Source organism: Meleagris gallopavo, chromosome 34, assembly GCF_905368555.1.
Source record: "Meleagris gallopavo chromosome 34, MGAL_WU_HG_1.1, whole genome shotgun sequence".
Lineage (NCBI taxonomy): Eukaryota > Metazoa > Chordata > Aves > Galliformes > Phasianidae > Meleagris > Meleagris gallopavo.
Window position 1 is genome coordinate 387430 of NC_139438.1, and position 24028 is coordinate 411457.

General features: G+C 49.8%; 2 protein-coding genes and 1 long non-coding RNA gene across 3 annotated transcripts; 1 reads left to right on the plus strand and 2 right to left on the minus strand.

Moving 5' to 3' along the window:
* Positions 1-9: 9 nt before the first annotated feature.
* On the minus strand, positions 10-13057 carry PBX4 (PBX homeobox 4). Its single transcript, XM_010728307.4, has 9 exons — positions 12776-13057; positions 10642-10715; positions 4359-4600; positions 3717-3907; positions 3297-3432; positions 2521-2677; positions 2267-2373; positions 1693-1779; positions 10-754 (listed from the first exon to the last, which is right to left on the minus strand). The coding sequence occupies exons 1-9, from the start codon at positions 12982-12984 to the stop codon at positions 662-664; spliced, it is 1296 nt and encodes a 431-aa protein (XP_010726609.3). The 5' UTR covers positions 12985-13057; the 3' UTR covers positions 10-661.
* A 2678-nt stretch (positions 13058-15735) lies between these two features.
* Positions 15736-22483, minus strand: LPAR2 (lysophosphatidic acid receptor 2). Its single transcript, XM_010726568.4, has 3 exons — positions 22248-22483; positions 17181-17923; positions 15736-16207 (listed from the first exon to the last, which is right to left on the minus strand). The coding sequence occupies exons 1-3, from the start codon at positions 22325-22327 to the stop codon at positions 15906-15908; spliced, it is 1125 nt and encodes a 374-aa protein (XP_010724870.2). The 5' UTR covers positions 22328-22483; the 3' UTR covers positions 15736-15905.
* LOC146542055 (uncharacterized) lies at positions 19719-22217 on the plus strand. Its single transcript, XR_014880736.1, has 2 exons — positions 19719-19794; positions 21487-22217. It is a non-coding gene; the product is annotated as an uncharacterized LOC146542055 (long non-coding RNA).
* Positions 22484-24028: the final 1545 nt, after the last annotated feature.

Here is a 24028-nt window from a genome sequence, read left to right on the forward strand (position 1 = left end):
AAAAAAAAAAAAGGCTTTGGAAGTTTATTATCTTTGATAAAACCTCGCCTGAAAGAGGAGGGCTTTATGTGTTAACAGCGGTGGGAATGCACAAAAAACAGACGGGGGGGGAGGTTTAGGCCGCGTTCTGCTCAATGAGCTCAGCGTGGGTAAGAAAAGCTGATTTTCCTCTACAAAATTACAACAGCGAGGGTTTAAACGCCTACAGTTACAATACGAGGGGTTAATCGTTAGCATCTATCAGCTCAAACGGAAATCTCGTCATAAAAAACTTTGTGGAAATTAAAATAAGTCCTTTTTCTTCCTGTTTTTCTTCTAGAAGAGACACTGAGTTTCTTACCATAAAATTGATATTAGAAACAAAAACAACAACCAAAAAAAAAAAAAAAGAAAGAAAGAAAGAAAGAAAGAAAACCAACCCCAAATTTGGTTAGGAAGAATGAAGCAAGTTCTTCGAGAACAATTTCACATCCCATAATAAGTAAAAAGAACTCAGCTGAGAGGTAGAGAGGTGTCGTAATCATCGTCACAATCTTCTATTGGTTCCAGGGTTTGGCTGAGGTAATTAGCTGTGTGTCACGTTAAGAGTATCGGCGAAAAGAGCAACACTGACAAATTACACTAATGACCTCTTTCCTCTCATCGGTAGGGTCCTAACGACTTAATTGGACGCGTCGGAATTAACGCTGCCGGGGTCTCCGGCGGGTGAGGTGATGGATGAAGGGGTGGTCGCGTCCTGCCAGCTGCCATTCGCCTGTGGGTGAAGCAGATGGCACTGTTAGAGATGGAGTCACAGAACACAGCTGACCTGTAAGGACCCTTCCACCCCAAACGCTTCACAATGATCTGTAAGGACCTGTTGAACCTGACCAATGCACAGTTGACCTGTAAGGACCTTTCCACCTCAACCACTCCACAATTGACATGTAAGGGCCCTTTAACCTCAACCACTCCCTACTTGATCTGTAAGGACCTCCTGAGCCCAACTAATCCACAGTCGACCTGTAAAGACCCTTAGAACCCAATCTCTCCACTACTGATCTGTAAGGACCTTTCTACCCCAACCGCTCCACGATTGACCTGTAAGGACCCTCTGAACCCAACCACTCCACAATTGACCGGTAAGGATCCTTTGAACCCAACTACTCCACAGTTGACCTGTAAGGACCTTTGAACCCAACCACTCCATAGTTGACCTGTAAGGACCCTTCCACCCCAACTGCTCCCTGGTTGACCTGTAAGGACCTTCTGAACCTAACCACTCCACAGTTGACCTGTAAGGACCCGCTGAACCTGACCAATCCACAGTTGACCTCTAAGGACCTTTCCACCCCAACCGCTCCACAATTGACCTGTAAGGACCCTCTAAACCCTACTTACTCCACAGTTGATCTGTAAGGATCCTTTGAAGCCAACCACTCCACGGTTGACCTGTAAGGACCCTCTGAACCTAACCACTCCATGATTGACCTGTAAGAACCTTTCCACCCCAACCACTCCACAGTTGACCTGTAAGGACCCTTTGAACCCAACCACTCCAAGGTTGACCTGCAAGGACCTTTCCACCTTTTTCCTATCCCCGCAGCAGAGATCTCAGCGGGTGGGAACTTCATTAGGACTGACTCACAAATCGTTTCTAAGAACAAAACTCGTATCAGAGATGGGATCAATTAAAACTTTGGGACATCTTACGTCGATGCGCTGCGTCGTGTACAAAGGATTCCCCACAATGGTGTCATATCTTCCTGTCTGGTGTATGACATGGTGCAAGGAATCCATCTGCAACAAGATCCCATAGAACGACACAAATAAGGGGAGAAAAAATAATGATAAAGCAAAAAAAAAAAAATCAGGCAGTGCCAGCGGGATATGCTTGTTTTGTTTAAAATAATTGTACATCAGTGCCATTAACACTGCAATACCCCGTCAAGTTCTTTTTATACAGAGCAAGGCGAACTCTCAAACAAGCCAACACCAGTTTGCTGACGTAAATCTGAAGGTTGGAAGGATACCAATAGGTCAATCCAGACCTCACTCAAGAGTTTGATTTTAACAACAACAACAAAAAAAAAACCACAGAGATTTCAATGGGTTTGTTTCACAAGTCTGACTCCAAAGAGAAGAAAAAAAAAAATCATCTGATATTAAGAGAAACTGCTTTAATAATCAATAATACATTTATTTATATTTATTAAATATTATTTAATAAATTTAATATTTAATAATGATGATGATGATGATGATGATGAAGAAATAACCTGCTCACCTGTGACTGCACATTACCTCCCACCGGGGAGCTCTGGTAGGAGGTCAACGACTGCAAATTTATGAACGAATCTCCGGAATTGGTCATCTTAAAAGAGCCAGAGGAAGCTGAATCACAACAAGAGAAAGAAACGAAAGAAAATTCAGTGCAAAAACGTGTTGTTTTTTTTTTTAAATCCTGTGAGCATTTCCAACCATTCATGGCACTCATCGTCACGAGAAGGAATTGGAGACTTCCAAAGCTCTCTCCCTTACCCGAATTTGGTGTCGATGGGGAGTTTGCCCGGTTGCCCTGAGCCACAACATTGGTTGCATCCACTGCCGTTTTCGCAGCGTAAATGTTGGCTTCTTCTTGGAACTTCCCCATGTTCTTCTTGTACCGAATTCTTTTGTTACCAAACCAGTTGGAAACCTGGAGATTTACAGCCCTGTTACCGTTCAAACCATTCCATTACCCGTTACGTTGACAACTCAGCAGCAAAAATAATGTTTTATAGTCGGGTTCAAGCAAAAAAAAAAACAAAAATCAACAACCCTTTGGAACAACATAAATGTTCTTTGTTTTCTTTTAGTACCGTCAACTGAAACCTATTACCGCCTATAGGGCACAACCCAGCAGAACTCAGGTGTGTTTATATGGTCTGAGATCCACTCTCACGTTCATCTGTTGCAAAACCATTGCTGTTCCCTTCCCAGCTGTCCTTGACGTTGTCTGTCTGTAGGTTATTCCCATTTTTCTCGCATTTCTTTGCGCCTTCATCTGACTGAGAACAGTTTTCCATCCATCAGCCCCTGACTCACAGGAGATCGCTTCGCTCGCTTGTTTTTGTGCCCCTAAAGCTCAATTTGCTCAGGACTGGGCGACTGTTTTGCCCAAATGGCATTTTTTAGATGAATCCAAGCCATGGAACCACTGAATCACAGGGAGTTGGATGAGGACCCTTAACAGTCACTCGGTCCATCCTAATGGTCTTCTCCAACCTTAACGACTCAAGGAAAGAAACAACAACTCCAGATCAACCGCTTCATACCTGCGAAACGGTGATGCCACCCTTCTTTGCCAACTCCTCTTTGGCCTCTTCGCTGGGGTAAGGATTGCTCAGGTGCGAATAGAAATACTCATTCAGCACTTCTGTTGCCTGCTTGCTGAAGTTACGCCGCTTACGTCTGTGAAAAATCACAATTATTCCTATTTGCGCCGCCGTGGGCTTACTCTAAAGTATATCTGCTGTGAGGAAGAGTATATTTATATCCTTTGAGGAAGAATATATTTAATTCCACGCAGTTTTAATATGTTTATGTCAAGGTAAGTAGGCTCGGCGCGTACGACAACCCACCAGATGTTAACACTGAAACTGACAGCAGTGGGAATGAGGTTTCCTACGCGATTATTGGCACTGAGCAACACATAAAGCCTGGGCTTAAGCACCCGTTGCCTCTCTTCGTCGTACCTTGCATCAAGGAAGCGCGAGCGGAGGATCATCACCGCCTCGCACGTGCTCTGCTTCAGCTGCATCTGGATGGTGCTGAATTTGCCGTGGATGATGTTCACCATCCGCTCGATTTCTTTGGGAGAAATGGGTCTCGTCCGGCTCTGTTCCCTGAGCAGGTTCATGACGTGGGTGGTGAACTCGCTGCAGGCCTGAAAATAAAGATATTTGTATCGAGAAACGATAAAACACCCCCCAAATTAATTCCCCCAACAAGAATACATATCCAAAAAAAAAAAAAAAAAAAGAAAACAAAACAGAGGACTTTTCACGTTTCAGCTTTATCCGTATTTACTCTTAAAAAATACTGTAACAAAGGTAAACGAGACATTAATTATCTTTAGCTTGATGTCCAGTCTCTCTATTCCACCTTAATTCTGTAACGCTGAGGTAACGAATATCATCTTTACTTCCATGTCCAGTCCCTCTATTTCATCTCATTCCTGCAACACTGAGATAAGTTCTCAAACAAATGTGACAACCTCGCGTTGAACTGAACTCATTTATACCTCCTGTTCCGTCCTTAAAACCAACAAAAAAAAAAAAAAAAAGGGGGTTATTTTCAATTGAGATGATAAAAACTCTTCCATGCAGAAAGATCACCTGTTCATATTTCTCTAGCTCAGAGTGGTAAATCTGTCGGATCTGTGACAGCTTGGCCCTGTAGTCAGAGTGCTCAATGCTATTGTCATTTGGACAGCCACCTGGTGTTGCTGCTACAGCCATCGGTGCTCCTCTTCCTCTTTTCTCGGGGCCGGAGACGCCCTCCGCCAGCAACATGTTATCTAGTCTCATTAGTTGGGCATCGGGGGGGTCTTCTTCCTGAATACCACGAATACTTAACACTGGGTAGATATAAAGAGGGAATCAAAAGGTTATTTCCTGGATGAAGAAAGCGTCTGCTTCAGTGGTAGAGCATTTAAAGACCAGACTTCTATCTCCAGGTCGAGGAAAGAAGGAGCGTTTAATGATGGTATGGTACAGCATGGATAGAGAAAACGTGGATCAGAGGGAGAAACGGGGAACACCTTGAAGATAAACAAAATAATAATCATGGAATGGGGTTGGGTTGGGTTGGAAGGGTCCTTAAAGATCAAAGACAGACTATGGGAGGTGGATGAAATGCCTGAGCTGCTACAACCGCCGTATTTCTGTGTCTGGGGACTGAAAAGGACACCATGCAGATGTGGGATCGTGCTGAAATCCATACCTGAGGGCTGCTTGACTTAGGGTGCCTGGTGTGCCAAGGGTGCAAATGCATCATTGCCAGGCAGAGGCTACACCATCACCAATGACAGACCACACTGCTCCAGCAAAAGGCCACACCACCAGCCTACACCACCCCAAAGTATTGACAGCGCCACGTTTTGCCTTATTAAAACCTCAAAACCTGAAACAATTTGATGAAATCAGACCCAAACCCGTTTTCCTTAGGCTGACACGCAGCAAGATCCGCGCTCAGATCACCCGTGTTTGATTCCAAGCAAATCTGATTCAGAATATTTAAATCCCAATTTCTGATGATTTATTATTAACATGTTGAGTCAGTTCAAGAAACACCAGGAGCTTTCAGGCTTTTAATTGGATTTTAACTGCGAGGCAATTTAATGAGCAGTGGATTGGATTCAGGAGGAAATCTCTGCTGATAACACAGTGATGCACACCAGACCCAAAGTGACCAAAGCGATATTCCAGTGCCATCTGACGACACAGAACTGCGGGAGGACAGAATGGGTTGGGTTGGATGGGTCCTTAGAGATCACAGAACTACAGAATGGGGTTTGGTTGGGTTGGATGGGTCCTTAAAGATCACAGAACTACAGAATGGGGTTTGGTTGGGTTGGAAGGGTCCTTAAAGATCACAGAACCAGAGAATGGGTTGGGTTAGAAGGAAACTTAAAGATAAAAAAATAATAATAATCATGGAATGGGGTTGGGTTGGAAGGGTCCTTAAAGATCAAAGAACCATAGAATGAGGTTGGGTTAAAAGGAACCTTAAAGACCACAGAATCATAGAACAGGTTGGGTTGGAAGGGTCCTTAAAGATTACAGAACTGTGGAATGAGGTTGGGTTGGAAGGGTCCTCAAAGATCACAGAACCATAAAATGGATTGGAAAGGTCCTTAAAGATTACAGAACCGTAGAATGAGGCTGGGTCAAAAGGAACCTTACAGACCACAGAATCATAGAACGGGTTGGGTTGGATGGGTCCTCAAAGATCACAGAACCATACAATGTGTTGGGTTGGACAGGTCCTTGAAGATCACAGAACCACAGAATGGATTGGAAAGGTCCTTAAAGATTACAGAACCATAGAATGAGGTTGGGTTGGGTTAGAAAGGTCCTTAAAGATCACAGAAGCACAGCACAGGTTGGAAGGGACCCCAAAGCCCCCCAGAAGAACACTCCTCACTCTGTTTGACAAAGATCACGTGAAAATATTTGGGCTGGGAAGCGTCGGTGCGGTGGAAGAGGAGTTTGGGTTCCCATCTCCTTACACACATTGTGATGCACATCAGCACACCTCGTGTTGGAGTTGAGCTCCCAGCTGCAGCTTAATTTTATGTCACCCGTCTAATGATGGTAATTAGACATTCGTTATCGTCAATTACGCATCGGCTCATCTCGAGTCAACTGCTGAATAAAGCACCCCCACAACCTCAAGGGAAGAATCTGGCTGGCTGGGGCTAGCAAGAAACTAGAGAGGAGTTAATTAGCATTAATGAGTTGCACTTTCCACCCCGTAGCTCATCCCAGTAAGTTCATCACAACTAAAGAAACTCACGGACCATAAAACTCACTGGTTCTCTTTACAGAAGAAAACACAAATTCCCTGTTTTCCTGCACATCCCCTACTGATATCTGTCAAATATGCAAAATCATTACCCTAAGTGACGTGAAATTCCCGTCGTTTCTAATTAATCCTTAATTAAACCGCAATGCAGCCTAAGGTGTTGAAGCCTCAGTATGCAAATGCAATCACGGCCATATATTTTGCATGTCATTAATTAAGAGGTTTGTGGTTCTGTAATGAGGTTAGCGGTACCAAAATAAGTGGTGCGCGCTTGGCTGTGAGTTTCGTTGTTGTTGTTTTTTTCCCCCTTTGCAGATTTTCCTTCATGGAGCAAATAATGCAGAAAAGCAACGTGAGTGCACCCACTGGATGTACATTTGTTGGCTTCACCTTTATAGATGGGCATTTTAGGGCCAGAATTGAACCATTTGTACCATCCCAAGTGCAGAACACCTACGGAGAACGCAAGGATATTTTTCCAGATGGTGTCACCAATGTTGATCCAAACAGAGGCATACCCAGGTCCAACAGATCCCTCTTGGAAAATCATGAACGGGAGCTGCTCACCAATGGAGTAGTTCAAGGCAATGGAAAGCTTTGGATGTTCTACTGTAATCCCAAAAGAAGGCTCAACCTTTGCCAGCCAATACGTTGGATGTGAATGTTGAGCTGATGGCTCTGACTCAAGCATTGGAACTGTCAGGTGAAAGGAGAGCTGACTTTTATACCAGCTCAAAGTACAACCTTGGGGCAATAGAAGCGTAGAATCATTGAGGTTGGAAAAGAGCTCCAAGATCATCAAGTCTGACCGTCAAACCTGTTTTTTGGGGTTGGGTTTTTGGGGCAAGATTTGGGAGTTGAGTGTTGGGGTGGGATTTTGGAATCAGAGAATCGTTAGGGTTGGAAAAGACCTCGAGGATTTTAAGTCCAACCACTGACCCACCCTCACCGTGCTCACCTACAGAATATAGGATCATTCTGTGGTTGACCTGCAAGGACCCTTCCATCCCAACCACTCCACAACTGACCTGCAAGGACCCTTCCATCCCAACCACTTCACAACTGCCCTGCAAGGACCCTTCCATCCCAACCACTCCACAATTGACCTCAAAGGACCCTTCCATCCCAACCACTCCACAACTGACCTGCAAGGACCCTTCCATCCCAACCACTCCACAATTGACCTGCAAGGACCCTTCCATCCCAACCACTCCACAATTGACCTGCAAGGACCCTTCCATCCCAACCACTTCACAACTGACCTGCAAGGACCCTTCCATCCCAACCACTCCACAACTGACCTGCAAGGACCCTTCCATCCCAACCACTTCACAACTGACCTGCAAGGACCCTTCCATCCCACCCACTCCACAACTGACCTGCAAGGACCCTTCCATCCCAACCACTCCACAACTGACCTGGAAGGACCCTTCCATCCCAACCACTCCACAATTGACCTGCAAGGACCCTTCCATCCCAACCACTCCACAACTGACCTGCAAGGACCCTTCCATCCCACCCACTCCACAACTGACCTGCAAGGACCCTTCCATCCCACCCACTCCATAACTGACCTGGAAGGACCCTTCCATCCCAACCACTCCACAACTGACCTGCAAGGACCCTTCCATCCCAACCACTCCACAACTGACCTGCAAGGACCCTTCCATCCCAACCACTCCACAACTGACCTGCAAGGACCCTTCCATCCCAACCACTCCACAATTGACCTCAAAGGACCCTTCCATCCCAACCACTCCACAACTGACCTGCAAGGACCCTTCCATCCCAACCACTCCACAATTGACCTCAAAGGACCCTTCCATCCCAACCACTCCACAACTGACCTGCAAGGACCCTTCCATCCCAACCACTCCACAGTTGCCATGGAAGGACCCTTCCATCCCAACCACTCCACAACTGACCTGGAAGGACCCTTCCATCCCAACCACTCCACAACTGACGTGCAAGGACCCTTCCATCCCAACCACTCCACAACTGACCTGGAAGGACCCTTCCATCCCAACCACTCCACAACTGACGTGCAAGGACCCTTCCATCCCAACCACTCCACAGTTGACCTGGAAGGACCCTTCCATCCCAACCACTCCACAACTGACCTGCAAGGACCCTTCCATCCCAACCACTCCACAATTGACCTGGAAGGACCCTTCCATCCCAACCACTCCACAGTTGCCCTGAAGGACCCTTCCATCCCAACCACTCCACAACTGACCTGGAAGGACCCTTCCATCCCAACCACTCCACAATTGACCTGGAAGGACCTTTCCAACCCAACCACTCCACAATTGACCTGGAAGGACCTTTCCAACCCAACCACTCCCTGGTTCTATGGATTAAGGTCACAGAATCAGAGCACAGTTTGAGTTCAAAGGCACCTTTTGAAGACCACCAAGTCCCACTCCCCACACTGAACAGAGACACCCACAGCTCCGTCAGACATCCAGTCCACTTCTGAATAGTTTAAAATAATCGTAATAAAAATTAGAAAGAATGTTTTCTGTGGGAGAAGACATACAGGAAAAAAAGACAGGATATACAGGAAAAAAATGGAAGAAAAAAAAAACAGGGAAAAATGAGGAAAAAAAAAACACACAGGGAAAAAAAATGGGGGAAGGAAAAAAAAAAAAAAAAGGGAAAAAAATGGGGGAAAAAAGAAAACAGGGATAAAAATGGGTTTGTAATTTTGCTCATGTTCTGCTCCTGGGCAGAGATTCTCAGGACTTCGTACCCCGTTGTGACTGAGAGCAACAAAGAATGAATGAAAAATGAGGGCTGGGAGGGGGTGGGGAAGGGGGGTGGAGGAAACCACGTCCGATTCAACATTCAAACCCCCAGAGACCCCCACAGAACCCCCCCCAGCCCACCCATCTCCCACCAGGCCCCGCTCCTTTAGTGTCTTTAATCCATAGGTCGGGTTCCCTACGCCATCCTAATTAATATTAATTGAGATGTGGGCGTGTTGTTTTCTCTTCTTGTTTTTTTTTTTTTTTTTTTTTTCCTTTTGGGGATGGGTACCAAAAGGTACGAGCCTGGAGGAGACAAAGAATCACATCACAGAGGAAGAGCAGATTGTATTTGTAGGGCCATACTCATATATGTGAATATATGACCATATTTGTAGGATCACATTCATGAGTATACAAATATTTGACCATATTCATAGGACTGTGTCCATATATATGAATATATGACCATATTTGTAGGACCCCATTCATATATATATGAAAATACGACCACATTTATAGGGCCACATTCATATATATACAAATGTTTGACCATATTCATAGGACTGTGTCCATATATATGAATATATGACCATATTTGTAGGACCCCATTCATAAATATATAAAAATATGACCATATTTATAGGGCCACATTCATATATATACAAATGTTTGACCATATTCATAGGACTATGTCCATATATATGAAGCTATAGCCATATTTGTAGGACCCCATTCATATATATATGAAAATACGACCATATTTGTAGGACCCCATTCATATATATGTGAAAATACAACCATATTTATAGGGCCACATTCATATATATACAAATGTTTGACCATATTCATAGGACTATGTCCATATATATGAAGCTATGGCCATATTTGTAGGACCCCATTCATGTATATATAAAAATAAGACTATAATTCACAAGATCCTATTCACATATATATGAAAATATGACCATATTCATAGGATCACACTCATATATATACAAATATTTGCCCATATTCATGGGACTGTGTCCATATATATGAATATATAACCCTATTTGTAGGACCACATTCATATATATACAGATATATGGCCATATTTGTAGGGCCCCAGTCATACATATACGAATATTTGACCATATTCACAGGACCCCATTCACATGTAGGAATGCAGGACTTCCAAATAAGCACCAATAAGACGTCATGAAAAGCAGCAGGAGTCATAGAAACCATTGGGAAAACGTGGGCTGTGGTGAACAAGAGCAAAACTGAACGTGGGATGGTATTTTTGGGGAGGGAAAAGTGGTGTTTGGGGGGAAAATTGGGAGTAGAAATGACAGCAACTCACCAGTTTTCTCCTTGATCTCGCAGAGCACGCTGAACAGAGCAGGCTTCATCCTGTGGCAGTTCAGGGCGTGTTTCCTGCAGCAAGAAAAAAAGCAGAAATTCTGTACGAAAAGGAGGAAAAAACACTTAGTTTTGCTGCAGGGAGAACCAAAAGAGAAAGAACAACCCAGAACGCAGCCAGAAAACAACCTGGAACACAACGCAGAACAAACTGTTCAGGGCACAGCTGGAAACCATGAGGAACACAGCTGGGAACTATAAAGGACACAGCATGAAAGGAACCTGGAACACAGCTGGAAACTCTGTAGGGCACATCCTGAAACCATACAGGACACAGCTGGAAACTATAAAGGACACAGCATGAAAGGAACCTGGAACACAGCTGGAATCAATATAGGACACATCTGGAACCAACCCTGGAACACAGCTGGAAACTACATAGGACACAGACCAAGACCATACAGGACACAGCCAGAACCAACCTGGAACACAGCTGGAATCAATATAGGACACAGCTGGAACCAACCTGGGATGCAGACCAAGACCTTATAGGACACAGGTAGATTCAGTACAGAACAGAGCTGGAAGCAATACGGAACACGGCAGGAAACAACCTGGAACACAGCTGGGAACTCTGCAGGACACAGCCTGAAACCATATAGGACACAGCTGGAACCAACCTGGAACACAGCTGGAAACCTACAGGACACAGAACCAATACAGAACACAGCCAGAAACAACCTGGAACACAGCTGGAAACTCTGGAGGACACAGCTGGAACCAACCTGGAACACAGCTGGAAACTCTGGAGGACACAGCTGGAACCAACCTGAAACACAGCTGGAAACTCTGGAGGACACAGCCTGAAACCATATAGGACACAGCTGGAAGCGACCTGGAACAGAGCTGAAAACTGTACGGGACACAGCCAGAATCAGTACAGAACACAGCCAGAACCAACCTGGAACACAGCTGGAAACCACATGGAACACAGACGGAAATTAGACAGGACGCAGCTGGAACCGGCCTGGAACAGTTAACAGCTAGAACCAGTATGGAACCATAAGATATCCCAAGTCAGACCATGGGGCCACCCTATCGCGACAGCCCTGCCAAAATACAGCTGAGTAACCCCCACCCTATCGCGACAATCCTGACAGGACACGGCTGAGTAACCCCCACCCTATCGCGACAGTCCCGACAGGACACGGCTGAGTAACCCCCACCCTATCGCGACAGTCCTGACAGGACACAGCTGAGTAACCCCCACCCTATCGCGACAGTCCTGACAGGACACAGCTGAGTAACCCCCACCCTATCGCAACAGTCCCGACAGAACATGGCTGAGTAACCCCCACCCTATCGCAACAGTCCCGACAGGACACGGCTGAGTAACCCCCACCCTATGGTGACAGTCCTGACAGGACACAGCTGAGTAACCCCCACCCTATCACGACAGCCCTGACAGGACACAGCTGAGTCACAGCATTGGACTGTAGGAACGCAGAACCGGCATCGAACTGCCCCAAAACCGAGAACCAAACTCCCATCATGGCCCAGAGTAGAGGTCAAACTCCACAGCATCCATCTCCCATCACCCTATCGCAATAGTCCCGACAGAACACAGCTGAGTCACAACACAGGGCTTCAGGAGCATGGAACCAATACCAAACCGCCCCATAACCCTGACCCAAACTCCAATTGCTGTACCACGGCCCAGAGGGGAGGGTCCAGCCCCACAGCCCCCAGTTCTCATCCCCCAGTTCCCTATCGTGACAGTCCCGATAAAACACAGCTGAATCACGAAACAGGGCTGCAGGAGCACAGAACTGACAATGACATCCACAACCCAAACTCCCACCACAGTGCCGTGTCTCAAAAAGGCGGGGGGGGGGGGCAGCCCCACAGCCCCCATCTCCCATCACCCTATTGCGATAGTCCTGATAAAACACAGCTGAATCACGACATAGGGCTGCAGGAGCACCGAACCGCCACCGAACCGCCCCATATCCCAAAACGGCCCCACATAAGGGGTCCCATTGCCGTACCACAGACCGGAGGGGGGGGTCCATCCCTACAGCCGCCACCCCCCACCCCTCAGCTGCCGCTGTTGGGCAGAACGAGACCCCCGTTACCTCGCCTGGGCCTCATCCAAGCTCTGATCGGTGATGGCCATAATCTGCTGCAGAACGTCGCCCGTATCGTGAGGGGGAGGGGCCGGGGGGGGCACAGAGCTCGGATCCCCCGAAGTAGAGGTTGGGGCAGCGGGACCCCCGGGGGGGAGACCACCCTGAAGGGCAACACCGGCTCCGTGCGGTGCCATCAACCGCGAAGGGTCCTCCATGGCCGCCGATGGGGGAGCGCAGACAACAGGGCCCCGAAGCCACGCCCACCTCCCAGACCACGCCCACCTCCAAACCCACCCCACCTCCCAGGCCACGCCCACCTCCCAGATCACGCCCATCTTTCCAGGCCACGCCCACCTCCCCAGGCCACGCCCACCTCACAGGCCACGCCTGCCTTTCAGGCCACGCCCACTTCTCAGCTCACTCCCATCCCCAGGCCACGCTCACCTCTCAGGCCACGCCCCCAGCCCCTGTTTGGCCACGCCCACAACGGAGAGACGCTCCCCGTCGTCTGGCCACGCCCACTTCCTGGCCACGCCTGCCGCCGTCAAAACCACGCCCACCCTCTGCTGCTGGACGCGCCCATCCCTAAAACCACGCCCACTTATTCTGGCCACGCCCACCGCTTCGGGATACGTTGGTCATAAGGGCGTTGGGATGGGGGGGGGTTGATGGGGGGGATCGCAGGGGGTTCTGCGAGGGACGGCGGGAGGGAACTCCAGCATCGCCAACGCGGCGATGGTGCTTGGAGGTTTAAGGGGTTGGGATGGAAAAGATCCCAAGTGATTGATAAGGAGCAGAGGGATTGATAGGAGATTAAGGGGTTGATATGGGTGCCAAAAGATTGGTAAGGGGCAAAGGGATTGATAAGAGATCAAGAGATTTATGAAGGATCGAGGGATTGATGAAGGGGTCAACAGATTGATAAGGGGCCAAAAGATTGATCAGAGACCAAGGAATTCATAAGGGTCAGAGGACTGATAAATTATTGGGGGATTGATAAAGGATCAGAGGGTTGATAAGGGATCCAGAAATTGATAAGGGGTCAGAGGATTGATAAGGGGCCATGGGATTGATGAGAAATCAGAGGATTGATAAGAGATCCAGGGCTGGGAGAGTCCTTGCAGGTTAACTGGGGAGTGATTGGGTTTGAAGAGTCCTTGAAGATCACCCTTGAAGGGACTGCGTGGGACCCAATGGTCTTTTTGGGTTCCCTTCCACCCCAACCCATCCTGTGGTTCAGTGACTCTCGTCATCTCTGTGGGGGCTGAGCTGATAGAGCAAACGCTGCAGGGATTTATGGAGCATCAAAAGACTGGTGGCAGTGTTTGAAAAGTCTCCTAAGATTATTGGATGGAAATAATGGCATCTCTTCCTGATCTCTTTCTGGAGGTCACAATCCCTCCAGGATACTCGCAAAGACACTCCAGCAATCTGCCTTAAAAGCAGAGCAGCAAATTGCAATGGATGCAAGCATCAAGGTCAGTATTCATCCATCCCTGCTTCCATCCCTACTTCCATCCCTCCCTTTTTCCATCCATCCCTCCTTCCATCCCTTTTTCCCTCCCTCCTTCCCTCCCCCCTGCCTTCCTCCCCCCTGCCTCCCTCCATCTCTCTCTCTCCCTCCATCCCTCCCTCCTTCCATTCCTCCCTCCATCCCTCCATCCCTCCTTCCCTCCTTCCATCCCTCCCTCCTTCCATCCCTCCCTCCATCCATCCCTCCATCCATCCCTCCCTCCATCCATCCCTCCCTCCGTCCATCCCTCCCTTCATCCCTCCCAACATCACAACACAACACTGACAAAACTGACAAGCTTCAGATTTGGAGGACACAGGGGAAAAAAAGCCAAATCTCCTTTGTAGAACCCCGGGACAAAACATTTATCCCCAAATTCTCTGGGACACAAAGATGGGAGCCGCATTCTGGGATTGTTTTGGTCAATCCAGGAGACGTCAGCTGAGCACAGCTGTTTTCCCACCCACATTCTGCCAGAAATTCCATGCACACATTTCAGTGACAGTCCCTCTTGGAAGATGCCTTCTCTGCCAAATCAGCTCCCAGAACTCCCCAATGAAACCTCAAACACAAAATATCCCCCCCACCTCAAAACAAATCTGCCTCCTGTTCACCCCTCTGCTCCCAAAAGCTCTTCACCGACTTCAGAGTTTGGGCTGACTCACATTCATGCTTACAAATTTGATAGGGGGAAGGCAAGAGAAACCTATTTACTGTTCCTTAGTCCTGAATATTTGATTGCCAACAGCATCTGCCTGCAATCATGATCTCCTCACCATCGAAAAGAACATATCCCACATTTATGAATGGGCACTGAAGTTGTGAATGGCGCATGGCATCGCTGAGAACTCATCACACATTTATGAGTGGGCTCTGGATTTGTGAATGGCGCATGGCATCGCTGAGAACTCATCACACATTTATGAATGGGCCCTGGATTTGTGAATGGCGCATGGCATCACCGAAGAGAATTCACTCCACATTTATGAATGGGCACTGAAGTTGTGAATGGTGCATGGCATCGCTGAGAACTTATCACACATTTATGAATGGGCTCTGGATTTGTGAATGGCGCATGGCATCGCTGAGCAGAACTCATCACACATTTATGAATGGGTCCTGGATTTGTGAATGGCACATGGCATCGCTGAGCAGAACAGGAACACGACAGCACCGCTCTGTGGAACAAAGTGGCCCCTCAAAAAAAACCCACAGTGCTCTGAAATTCCAGAACAGACGCTCAGAGAGGGGGAATCCGCTGCTCCAGGTGGAATTCCAGAACATTCCTCTCCAAAGAGACGTTGAGAAGAATCCATTCTTCTCCTGGAGAGGATGGAACACAATTTGGGTCACTTTGGGAATCACTTTGCAATGGTTTGAAGTGAAAAGTTTGGGTTTTGGGTGGACGCAACCATTGGAAGAGCTGCAGCTCACCCGCAGAAATCGACACAGCTTTAGAAACAGCCTTTAATTAAGCACGCTAATTAACAAACCGCGCGGTGGTCCCTTATAAAAGCATCCTTTGAGGGGTGTTTGTGGGGATCCTCACCCCGCAGTGCAATGTCTCCCACCGGAGGGATTCCCCTCCCTTCCCACGGTCAGAATACGAGCACAGCCAACGTCTCAAATGGAGGAATCCACCGTGAAGTGCCCGTTCAGTGACAGCGACCCACGGTCAGCCCCGTTGGGTTTCACAGCCGTGGGGGTGTATTTGGGATTCCGATAGCAGATGGAGCAGAGGATCCTCCGGAAGGTGCTCCTCATCTCGTTGTCCCGATAGGAATAAACGATGGCGTTGATTAATGAGTTGATCTCAGCCAACAGGAGGACGTATTTCTCCACGGCCAAAACGTTGCAACTCTTACAACCCAACCCGTCCAACAGCAGCACCACCTGCCCGGGGGTCCAACAGATCAAGAAGGCACCTGCAGAGAGAGATGGACCCCCCGTTAGAGGAAAGGTGGGTTCCTGCCCCAACCCTGGGGCTTCCCTTGGGGTGTTGGCTGGAATCAAAGGGTTTCAGGTTTGAGGAAAAGAGGTGAATGGGGAAAGACGGCGTCAGGATTCATCCAGGCACTTCCCATAGGGGTGACTGATGGGATTGTGCTGTTTTAGGGTGGGGGAAAAGAGTGAAATGGGGAAACGTGGCCTTACCCGGGTACACCCAATAGGGGTGTGCAATGGGATCGCTGTGTTTTAGGGTGGGGGAAAAGTGAAATGGGGAAGATGTGGCTTCCTGTCCCACTCCCCATAGGGATATGGGGTGGAATTGTGGAGTTTTAGGGTGGGGGAAAAGAGTGAAAGGGGGAAACATGGCTTCCTTAGATCCCTTCCCACCCCATGGATCTGTGGGTTTGCTACTCAGCAGAACTCTTCCCACCCCATAGATCTGTGGGTTCGTCCCTCAGCAGATCTCCTCCCTGCAACCCACGGGGGATGGAGGGAGCGCTGTAATGACCCCCAACCCCTGAGAAAATGCTGTTGTGACCCCACAACTCCTGGGGGGAAAGCAGGGGACACTGTAGTGACCCCGTAACCCTTAGGGGACATGGGGGGGGTGCTGTAGTGACCCCACAGCCCCCAAGGGATCACTGTAGTTACACCACAACCCCTGGGGGGAAGAAGGGAGCTCTGTAGAGACCCCATAACTCCTGGGGGGAAGGAGAGAACACTGTCGTGACTCCCAGCCCCCGAGAGAACTCTGTAGTGACCCCCAAGCCCTGGGGTACAGAGGGAGCACTGTAGTGACCCCACTACCCCCAAAAGAAGACTACAGTGACCCCAACCCCCAAGGGAAAGCTGTAGTGACCCCACAGCCTCTCAGGGAAAAGAAGGAGTGCCGGAACAGCCCCACATCCTTGGAAGGAATGTCAGTGAGCCTCAACCCCCCCAACTCACCGAGGATGATGGTGACCGTCTTGACGAGGCCGACCACGGTCTCCCTGTAGCGCGGGTGGAAGGAGGTGTGCGCCGACATCCGCCCCATCTTCCTCTTGACGTAGATGAAGATGTGGGCGTAGACCACCGCCATGAGGAGGAAGACGAGGAGGTTGGAGATGGCCCAGAAGGTCAGGTAGCTGCGGCTGTAGAGGGGGGCCATGCTGGAGCACTCCTCCAGGGCGCACAGGCAGTGCCAACCGTAGGATGGGATCAACCCCAGCAGCAGAGCCGTGGCCCAAATGCAGAAGATCAGGATCATGACGCGTTGGTTGGACATCTTGCTGTGCAGCTGCATGGTCAGCACCGTCTGGTGCCTCTCCACCGCGATGGCCAAGAGGTTGACCACCGAAGCGGTCAGACTGGTGTCCAGGAGGCTCTGCCGGATAAACCAGGTCTTCAGGGAGAGCTCGGCCGTCCTCGGCCCCGTGTGGAACATGAGGAACATGTAAGCAATGCCAGCAAAGAGGTCGGCGGCCGCCAGGTTGCCCAGGAGGTAATAGATGGGGTAATGGAAGCGACGGTTGATGATGATGGCGGCGATGACCAGGAGGTTGGTGAGGAGGACGATGAGGCTGACGGTGAGACCCAAGGCCACCACCAGGACATCTTTGGTCCTCCAGTAGGTGGTGAGCTCCTTCCGGCTGTTGTTGTAGAAGAAACCCACCGACTCGTTGTAGAAACAGTGCTTCATGGCCGCCGGCCTGGAAGGTGGGGGGAGAAAGTGGTGAGAAGGGGGGGCGGGCGTGGGGACAGTGTGGTTGGGGAGTGGGGAGGGATGGGGGGAAAGCTAATGAGTGGGGTGGGGTTCTGGGAGGTGGTGGAAGTGTCAAAAGATTGGGTTGGAGGGGTCCTGGAAGGCTGTAGAACTATGGAATGGGTTGGAAGGGTCCTTAAAGGTCAAAGAACTTTAGAGTAGGTTGGAAGGGTACTTAAAAAAAAATCACAGAACCATAGAATGGGTTGGAAGGGTCCTTAAAGGTCATAGAAGGATAAAATGGGTTGAGTTCAAGGGGTTCTTAAAGGTCATGGAACCATGGAATGGGTTGGGTTGGAAGGGTCCTGAAAGGGAGGTATAGAGAAATGCACCCCAAAAAGACCCCCATAAAAAGCCCCACAGGGAGGAAACCACGTTGTGCAGCAGCTCTGAGCGTCCCTATGGCCCAACCTGCAGAGCTGCATCTCATGGTCACGGAACCACGGAACCCCGGAACCCCACAGAACCCCACAGAACCTCACAGAACCTCACAGAACCATGGAACCTCACAGGACCTCACAGAGCCATGGAACCACAGAACTTCACAGAACTTCACAGAGCCATGGAATCTCCCAGGACCACAAGAACCTCACAGAACCTCACAGAACCATGGAACCTCACAGGACCTCACAGAGCCATGGAACCACAGAACCTCACGGAACTTCACAGAGCCATGGAATCTCCCAGGACCACAAGAACCTCACAGAACCTCACAGAGCCATGGAACCACAGAACCTCACAGAGCCATAGAACCTCACAGAGCCTCACAGAACCATGGAACCACAGAACCTCACAGAACCTCACAGAACCTCACAGAACCTCACAGAACCTCACAGAACCATGGAACCACAGAAGCTCACAGAACCACGGAATCTCCCAGAACCACAGAACCTCACAGAACCACAAAGTCACTCCCAGCACCCCATACCTCCAGTGATCAACCCGTGAGCTCTCCATCCATCCCTTCCAGGTCTGCAACAATGCTGTCGTTCAACACTCATTACATCTGGGGGGAAACCTCGTGGGGGAAGATGTGGAAGTCTCACAACTCAGAGGATATCCCGAGTCAGAGTGGAACTGTAAGGAGGATGGAGCCCAGCTCCTGGGAAGGACTCTCTGATCATTTCCCTTCCTGTCCTACAGACACCCAAACACAGTGCGTGACACGGAGAGGTTGGCAAAGCATAGAATGGGCCAGGGTGGAGGGGACCTGGAAAGGCATCAGGTGCCACTCCCCAGCACTGAACCCCTGTTCCTTCAACCCCATTTCTATGGTCTTATGCTTCTAAAGATGACCTGGAAGGACCCTTCCACCCCAACCACTCCATGGTTGACCTGGAAGGATCTCTCCACCCCGACCATTCCCTGGTTCCATGGTTGACCTGTAAGGACCCTTCCACCTCAATCACTCCCTGGTTGACCTGGAAGGACCCTTCCACCCCAACAACTCCATGGTTGACCTGGAAGGACCCCTCCAACTCAACTATTCCCTGATTGGCCTGTGAGGACCTTTTGAACACAATCCCTCCCGGGTTGACCTGTCAGGACCCTCCCACCCCACCCCACCGAACACTTTAACCCCCCCCAAACGCAGCTCAGACTCCCACAGTCCCAACAACTCCGTCCTCTGCTCCCCTGCCAGCACACACTGCATTCCCGGACGCTGCAGCTCTCGGTTCAACTCGTTAGCAGCAGGGAGGTGAGGTCATTAATCAGGCTCGTTATCGCCCGCACCCAGCACAGCATTGGGCAAACAACGCAGTCAGGTCTGGCACTGCACTGAACTTTTGATCTCTGCTGGGAAAAGGGGAGAGAGAGGTACATATGTACTGGGAAAAGGGGGAGAGGGGGACGTAAGTACTGGGAAAGGGGGGAGAGGGGGACATAAGTACTGGGAAAGGGGGGAGAGGGGGACATAAGTACTGGGAAAGGGCGGAGAGGGGACATAAGTACTGGGAAAGGGGGGAGGGGGTACATAAGTACTGGGAAAGGGGGAGAAAGGTACATTTATACTGGGAAATGGGGGAGAGGGGGACATTTGTACTGGGAAAGGGGGGAGAGGGGGACATTTATACTGGGAAAGGGGGGAGAGGGGGACATAAGTACTGGGAAAGGGGGGAGGGGGGGACATAAGTACTGGGAAAGGGGGGAGAAAGATACATTTATACTGGGGAAGGGGAGAGGGGGACATAAGTACTGGGAAAGGGGGGAGGGGGTACATAAGTATTGGGAAAGGGGGGAGAAAGGTACATTTATACTGGGAAAGGGGGGAGAGGGGGACATTTATACTGGGAAAGGGGGGAGAGGGGGACATAAGTACTGGGAAAGGGGAGAGGGGGACATAAGTACTGGGAAAGGGGGGAGGGGGTACATAAGTACTGGGAAAGGGGAGAGAAAGATACATTTATACTGGGGAAGGGGGGAGAGGGGGACAGTTATACTGGGAAAGGGGGGAGAGGGGTACATTTATAGTGGGAAAGAGGGGAGAGGGGGATGTTTGTACTGGGAAAGGGGGGAGAGGGGGACATTTATACTGAGAAAGGGGAGAGAAAGATACATTTATACTGGGAAATGAGGGAGAGAGGTACATTTATAGCGGGAAAGAGGAGAAAAAGGTGCATATATACTGGGATGAAGGAGGAAGGGCAGAAGGCTCCAGGTTGGGAGGTGGAATTTGGGGAGAGGCCATTCCGACAGCAAAGCAGCTCCAAACTCTCAGCTCCCACCCACTGCTTGAAAAGCAAAACCCCCAAAGGACAGCAAAGCACTGCTGAAGGCACTGCGTGGTGACACATATGGATGCCCAGGGAGGAAGGGATTGCAGTGGTACCGGGGCTCAGAGCATCCCATAATGATTCACCCATGCAGATATGAAGCAAAGTTCTAAATGCCATCCAACCCCACTCACGTTTTGGCCATCCAGCCCCATTTACTTTCTTTTTTTTTTTTTACTCACATCTTTTTTGCCACTCAACCCCATTCACAACTTGTTGCCCCTGAACCCCACTCACTTTTTTTGCCATTCAACCCCACTCACTTTTTTTTTGCCATCCAATCCCATTGACTTGTTTTTTTGCCATCAAACCCCATTCACTTTTTTTGCCATCGAACCCCACTGACCTTTTTTTTTTCTTTTGCCACTGAACCCCATTAACTTTTTTTTTTTTTTTTTTTGCCATCCAGCCCTACTGACATTTTTTGCCATTTAAAGCCCTTCCCCCCACAACCACAGGGATTCATCTGATACAGTGGGCATCATTATGGCACAACGGCTGCTCACCCCACGCTTTCATTCAAGAAACCTTATAATTTCCAAGGGAGCTCCTCGTAGGGTATCCCAAACTGAAAGGAACCCATTGGGATCACTGAGTCCAACTCCTCCTGCCAAGCTTCTGAGCCAACGCCGAATTGAATCGGTGTGACACTGAGCTGGGGGGTGGGAGGGGGGGATGGGGGTACGTCCCCAGTAAACAGCAGCAGCTGCTGTGCCTCTTGATTACCGCCCTGCAGTTAATTAGCCAGGCGACCTTGGCGCTCGGTGGCAGCAGACAACGCCACGAAGCAAAACACGATGGGGGGGAAAGGAAGACTGTGAGCAAAATCTGTTGCTGCGATGCACAGCGGATCCGGAGGAGCCTCCAGACCCCTCCCCACGGCCCTCCACGCTCCACGATGGGATCTTATGGGAATTTCTCCCCAACCCCCCCTCTCCCCCCAACCCACAGCAGTGTTGAATGGCCAAAACCAGAAGTGAATGCGCTCCTCCAACTCTGCTCCCTTTCACAATGAGAAAACACCGCAGTGGGGGCACACGGAGAGGCCACGAAAACACGTTTTCCCCCCCTCCCAGCCCTCTCCCCCCTCTCCTCGCTCGTAGGACCGCTGCCCTCCATTCACACTGAGCTCAAGAGGTTCTGTGCTGGAAATCACAGCACAAGGGGGGCCCTCCTCCCATCCCTGCCTTCCTCCCACAAATGTGAGAAGCGCAGCTCAGCCCCCCCGGAGGTGTGGGAGGACGGAGCGGGGATGGAGTGCTCAGATCCACAATCAGTGCTAATTAAAACTGCCTTTTATAGACCCATTGTCCCAAGCCAGCTCGCCGTCCCATTTGTTTTACGCCGCTCAAATTGATGGGGCCAAAGGTTGAAAGCGCTGCTCCTTTTTTTGTTGTTGTTGTTGTTGTTTGTGGTTCCTTTTTGGTAGAAATGAAAAAAAAAAAAAAAAAAAAGGACCAAGTTTTTGCTCTCTATTAAAAATAAAGCCGTTCTTACCTGCAAACACACCCACTGCATCCAGACCGCACTTCTAGCATCGCTGTCCCCGCCGCAGGGAAGAGGGAGAGCTGTTCCATATGGAGATTCCCATCTTGGGAGGGAGGGAGGGGGGCAAAGGGCCTTTCCAAACCCAAAGAGCTGAGTGGAAAAGTTTCAGAGAGGCGTCAGGGCCGTCAGCTCCCAAAGGCGAATTTGCCAGAGCTGCGATGAGCCCTTCCCTCCTTGGACCCTCCCCTTGGGCGGATCCTTCAGGATCCCGGATCCACCCCAATCCCAGTCCTCTCCTCCTTGATGGAAGCTGGAGTCTGGTTCTGAATGTCTCCGGTGTGGGCTGGAAGGAGTCGGTTCCGATCCGTTGGCATCGGGCCGGTGGGGTGGTTTCACCAGTATAAAGCACAAACTGGGCTCACCGGACCCACCTGTGGTTGGCTGCTCACTTAAGCTCACCTGCGGTCTTCCTCAGCCTTCATCATGGAGATTTGAGGCTGAACGGAAAGAAGTGGGGCCAAAGGGCTGAGGAATCACCGACGGAACCAGCAGAGGTGGGAGTGGGTCGGGAGGAGCGGTGATGGATGAGGAGAGGTTGGAATATCAGAGGGGCAACCACGGAGTCCGACAGAAGCTGAGCATCACACCGACCTCCTCAAGGTCTCCCTTCATTCTGCAGCCTCCATGGGCTGAAATGATGCCACGGAGCCCACGTGGGCCGCCAAAAAAAAAAAAAAAGAATAAAAATGAACCAAGAAGAGCCGAGCATCACCAGCTGATTGTAAATCCACAACCTCCCGAGCAAGAGCGTGACCTGCAGAGAAGTTCCACCGCCCTTCACGTGGTTCCTCTGGGCAGCAAAGCGTCACAGGAGCAGAGTTCTCTCCTGGGAAAGTTAAAGTTTAATGGAGTCACCTCCTCGTGGCAGAGAACCACCAAGGAGTGTTGAGAAGTGGGAACGTAACACAGAGCCAGAAATACTCGTTGGAGCCGAAGCCTTCGGTCGAAGACTTCGAGGAGAAATCCGAGCTGTCAGAGTGGCAGGGGCTGATCCTTCCCTCCCCACAATGCGTTTCTGATCCGTTCGTCTCCAGGATCCTTTCAGGACCCTCATTTGCCCACCCCTTCCCTTCGGTGTTCCGTGCTGAGAGCAGTGGGTTTAAAGACCCCAGCACACAAACAGCAGCGATGGGCTGTCAGAACGTCAGCAAAGAACTCAGCAGAAACCCCCAGAATTTCAACGAAGAACCCAGCAGAACCGGTTCCCATCCACCAACGCCTGGGTGATCAGGAGAGCAGAACCCAATGGGACCAATTTTAAATCCAATGAAGAACCTCGGGACCAACGCCTGGGGTGATCAGGAGAGCAGAACCCAGCAGAACCGGTTCCTATCCACCAACACCCAGAGCAATCGGGAGAGCAGAACCCAACGGAACCAGTTCCAAATCCAGAACACCAGTGAAGAACCCAGCAGAACCAGTTCCCATCAGCCAACACCCAGAGCAATCGGGAGAGCAGAACCCAGTGGGACCGGTTCCAAACCCAAACTCCAACCCCTGCCCCAATGGCTCAGCGCTCAGACAGCTGTGGCAGCTTTGCAGCAAAGAGGCAGTGGTGCATTTTTTGGGCCCCAGTGAACACACAGAGCCCAAATTCAGGACAAAGACGGATGAGAGATCAGGTTGGATCAGATCAGGGCTTGTGCAAACCCGTCCTGGGTGGTTTGGTGCTTTCAGACAGAGGGGAGAGAACATTTCTGAGCTTAACAACAGCAGTTTTTCCTTCACGT

Excerpts from the sequence above, each read along its gene's own strand:
- PBX4 (XM_010728307.4), bottom strand. The coding sequence starts at position 12,984 with ATGGAGGACCCTTCGCGGTTGATGGCACCGCACGGAGCCGGTGTTGCC. Across the intron at positions 3,908-4,358 it reads AGCTAGAGAAATATGAACAG|GCCTGCAGCGAGTTCACCAC; the intron begins GTGATCTTTCTG and ends CTTTATTTTCAG. Across the intron at positions 2,678-3,296 it reads GTGGCATCACCGTTTCGCAG|GTTTCCAACTGGTTTGGTAA; the intron begins GTATGAAGCGGT and ends GTAAATCTCCAG.
- LPAR2 (XM_010726568.4), bottom strand. The coding sequence starts at position 22,327 with ATGGAACAGCTCTCCCTCTTCCCTGCGGCGGGGACAGCGATGCTAGAA. Across the intron at positions 17,924-22,247 it reads TGCAGTGGGTGTGTTTGCAG|GCCGGCGGCCATGAAGCACT; the intron begins GTAAGAACGGCT and ends CCCACCTTCCAG. Across the intron at positions 16,208-17,180 it reads GACGGTCACCATCATCCTCG|GTGCCTTCTTGATCTGTTGG; the intron begins GTGAGTTGGGGG and ends CTCTCTCTGCAG.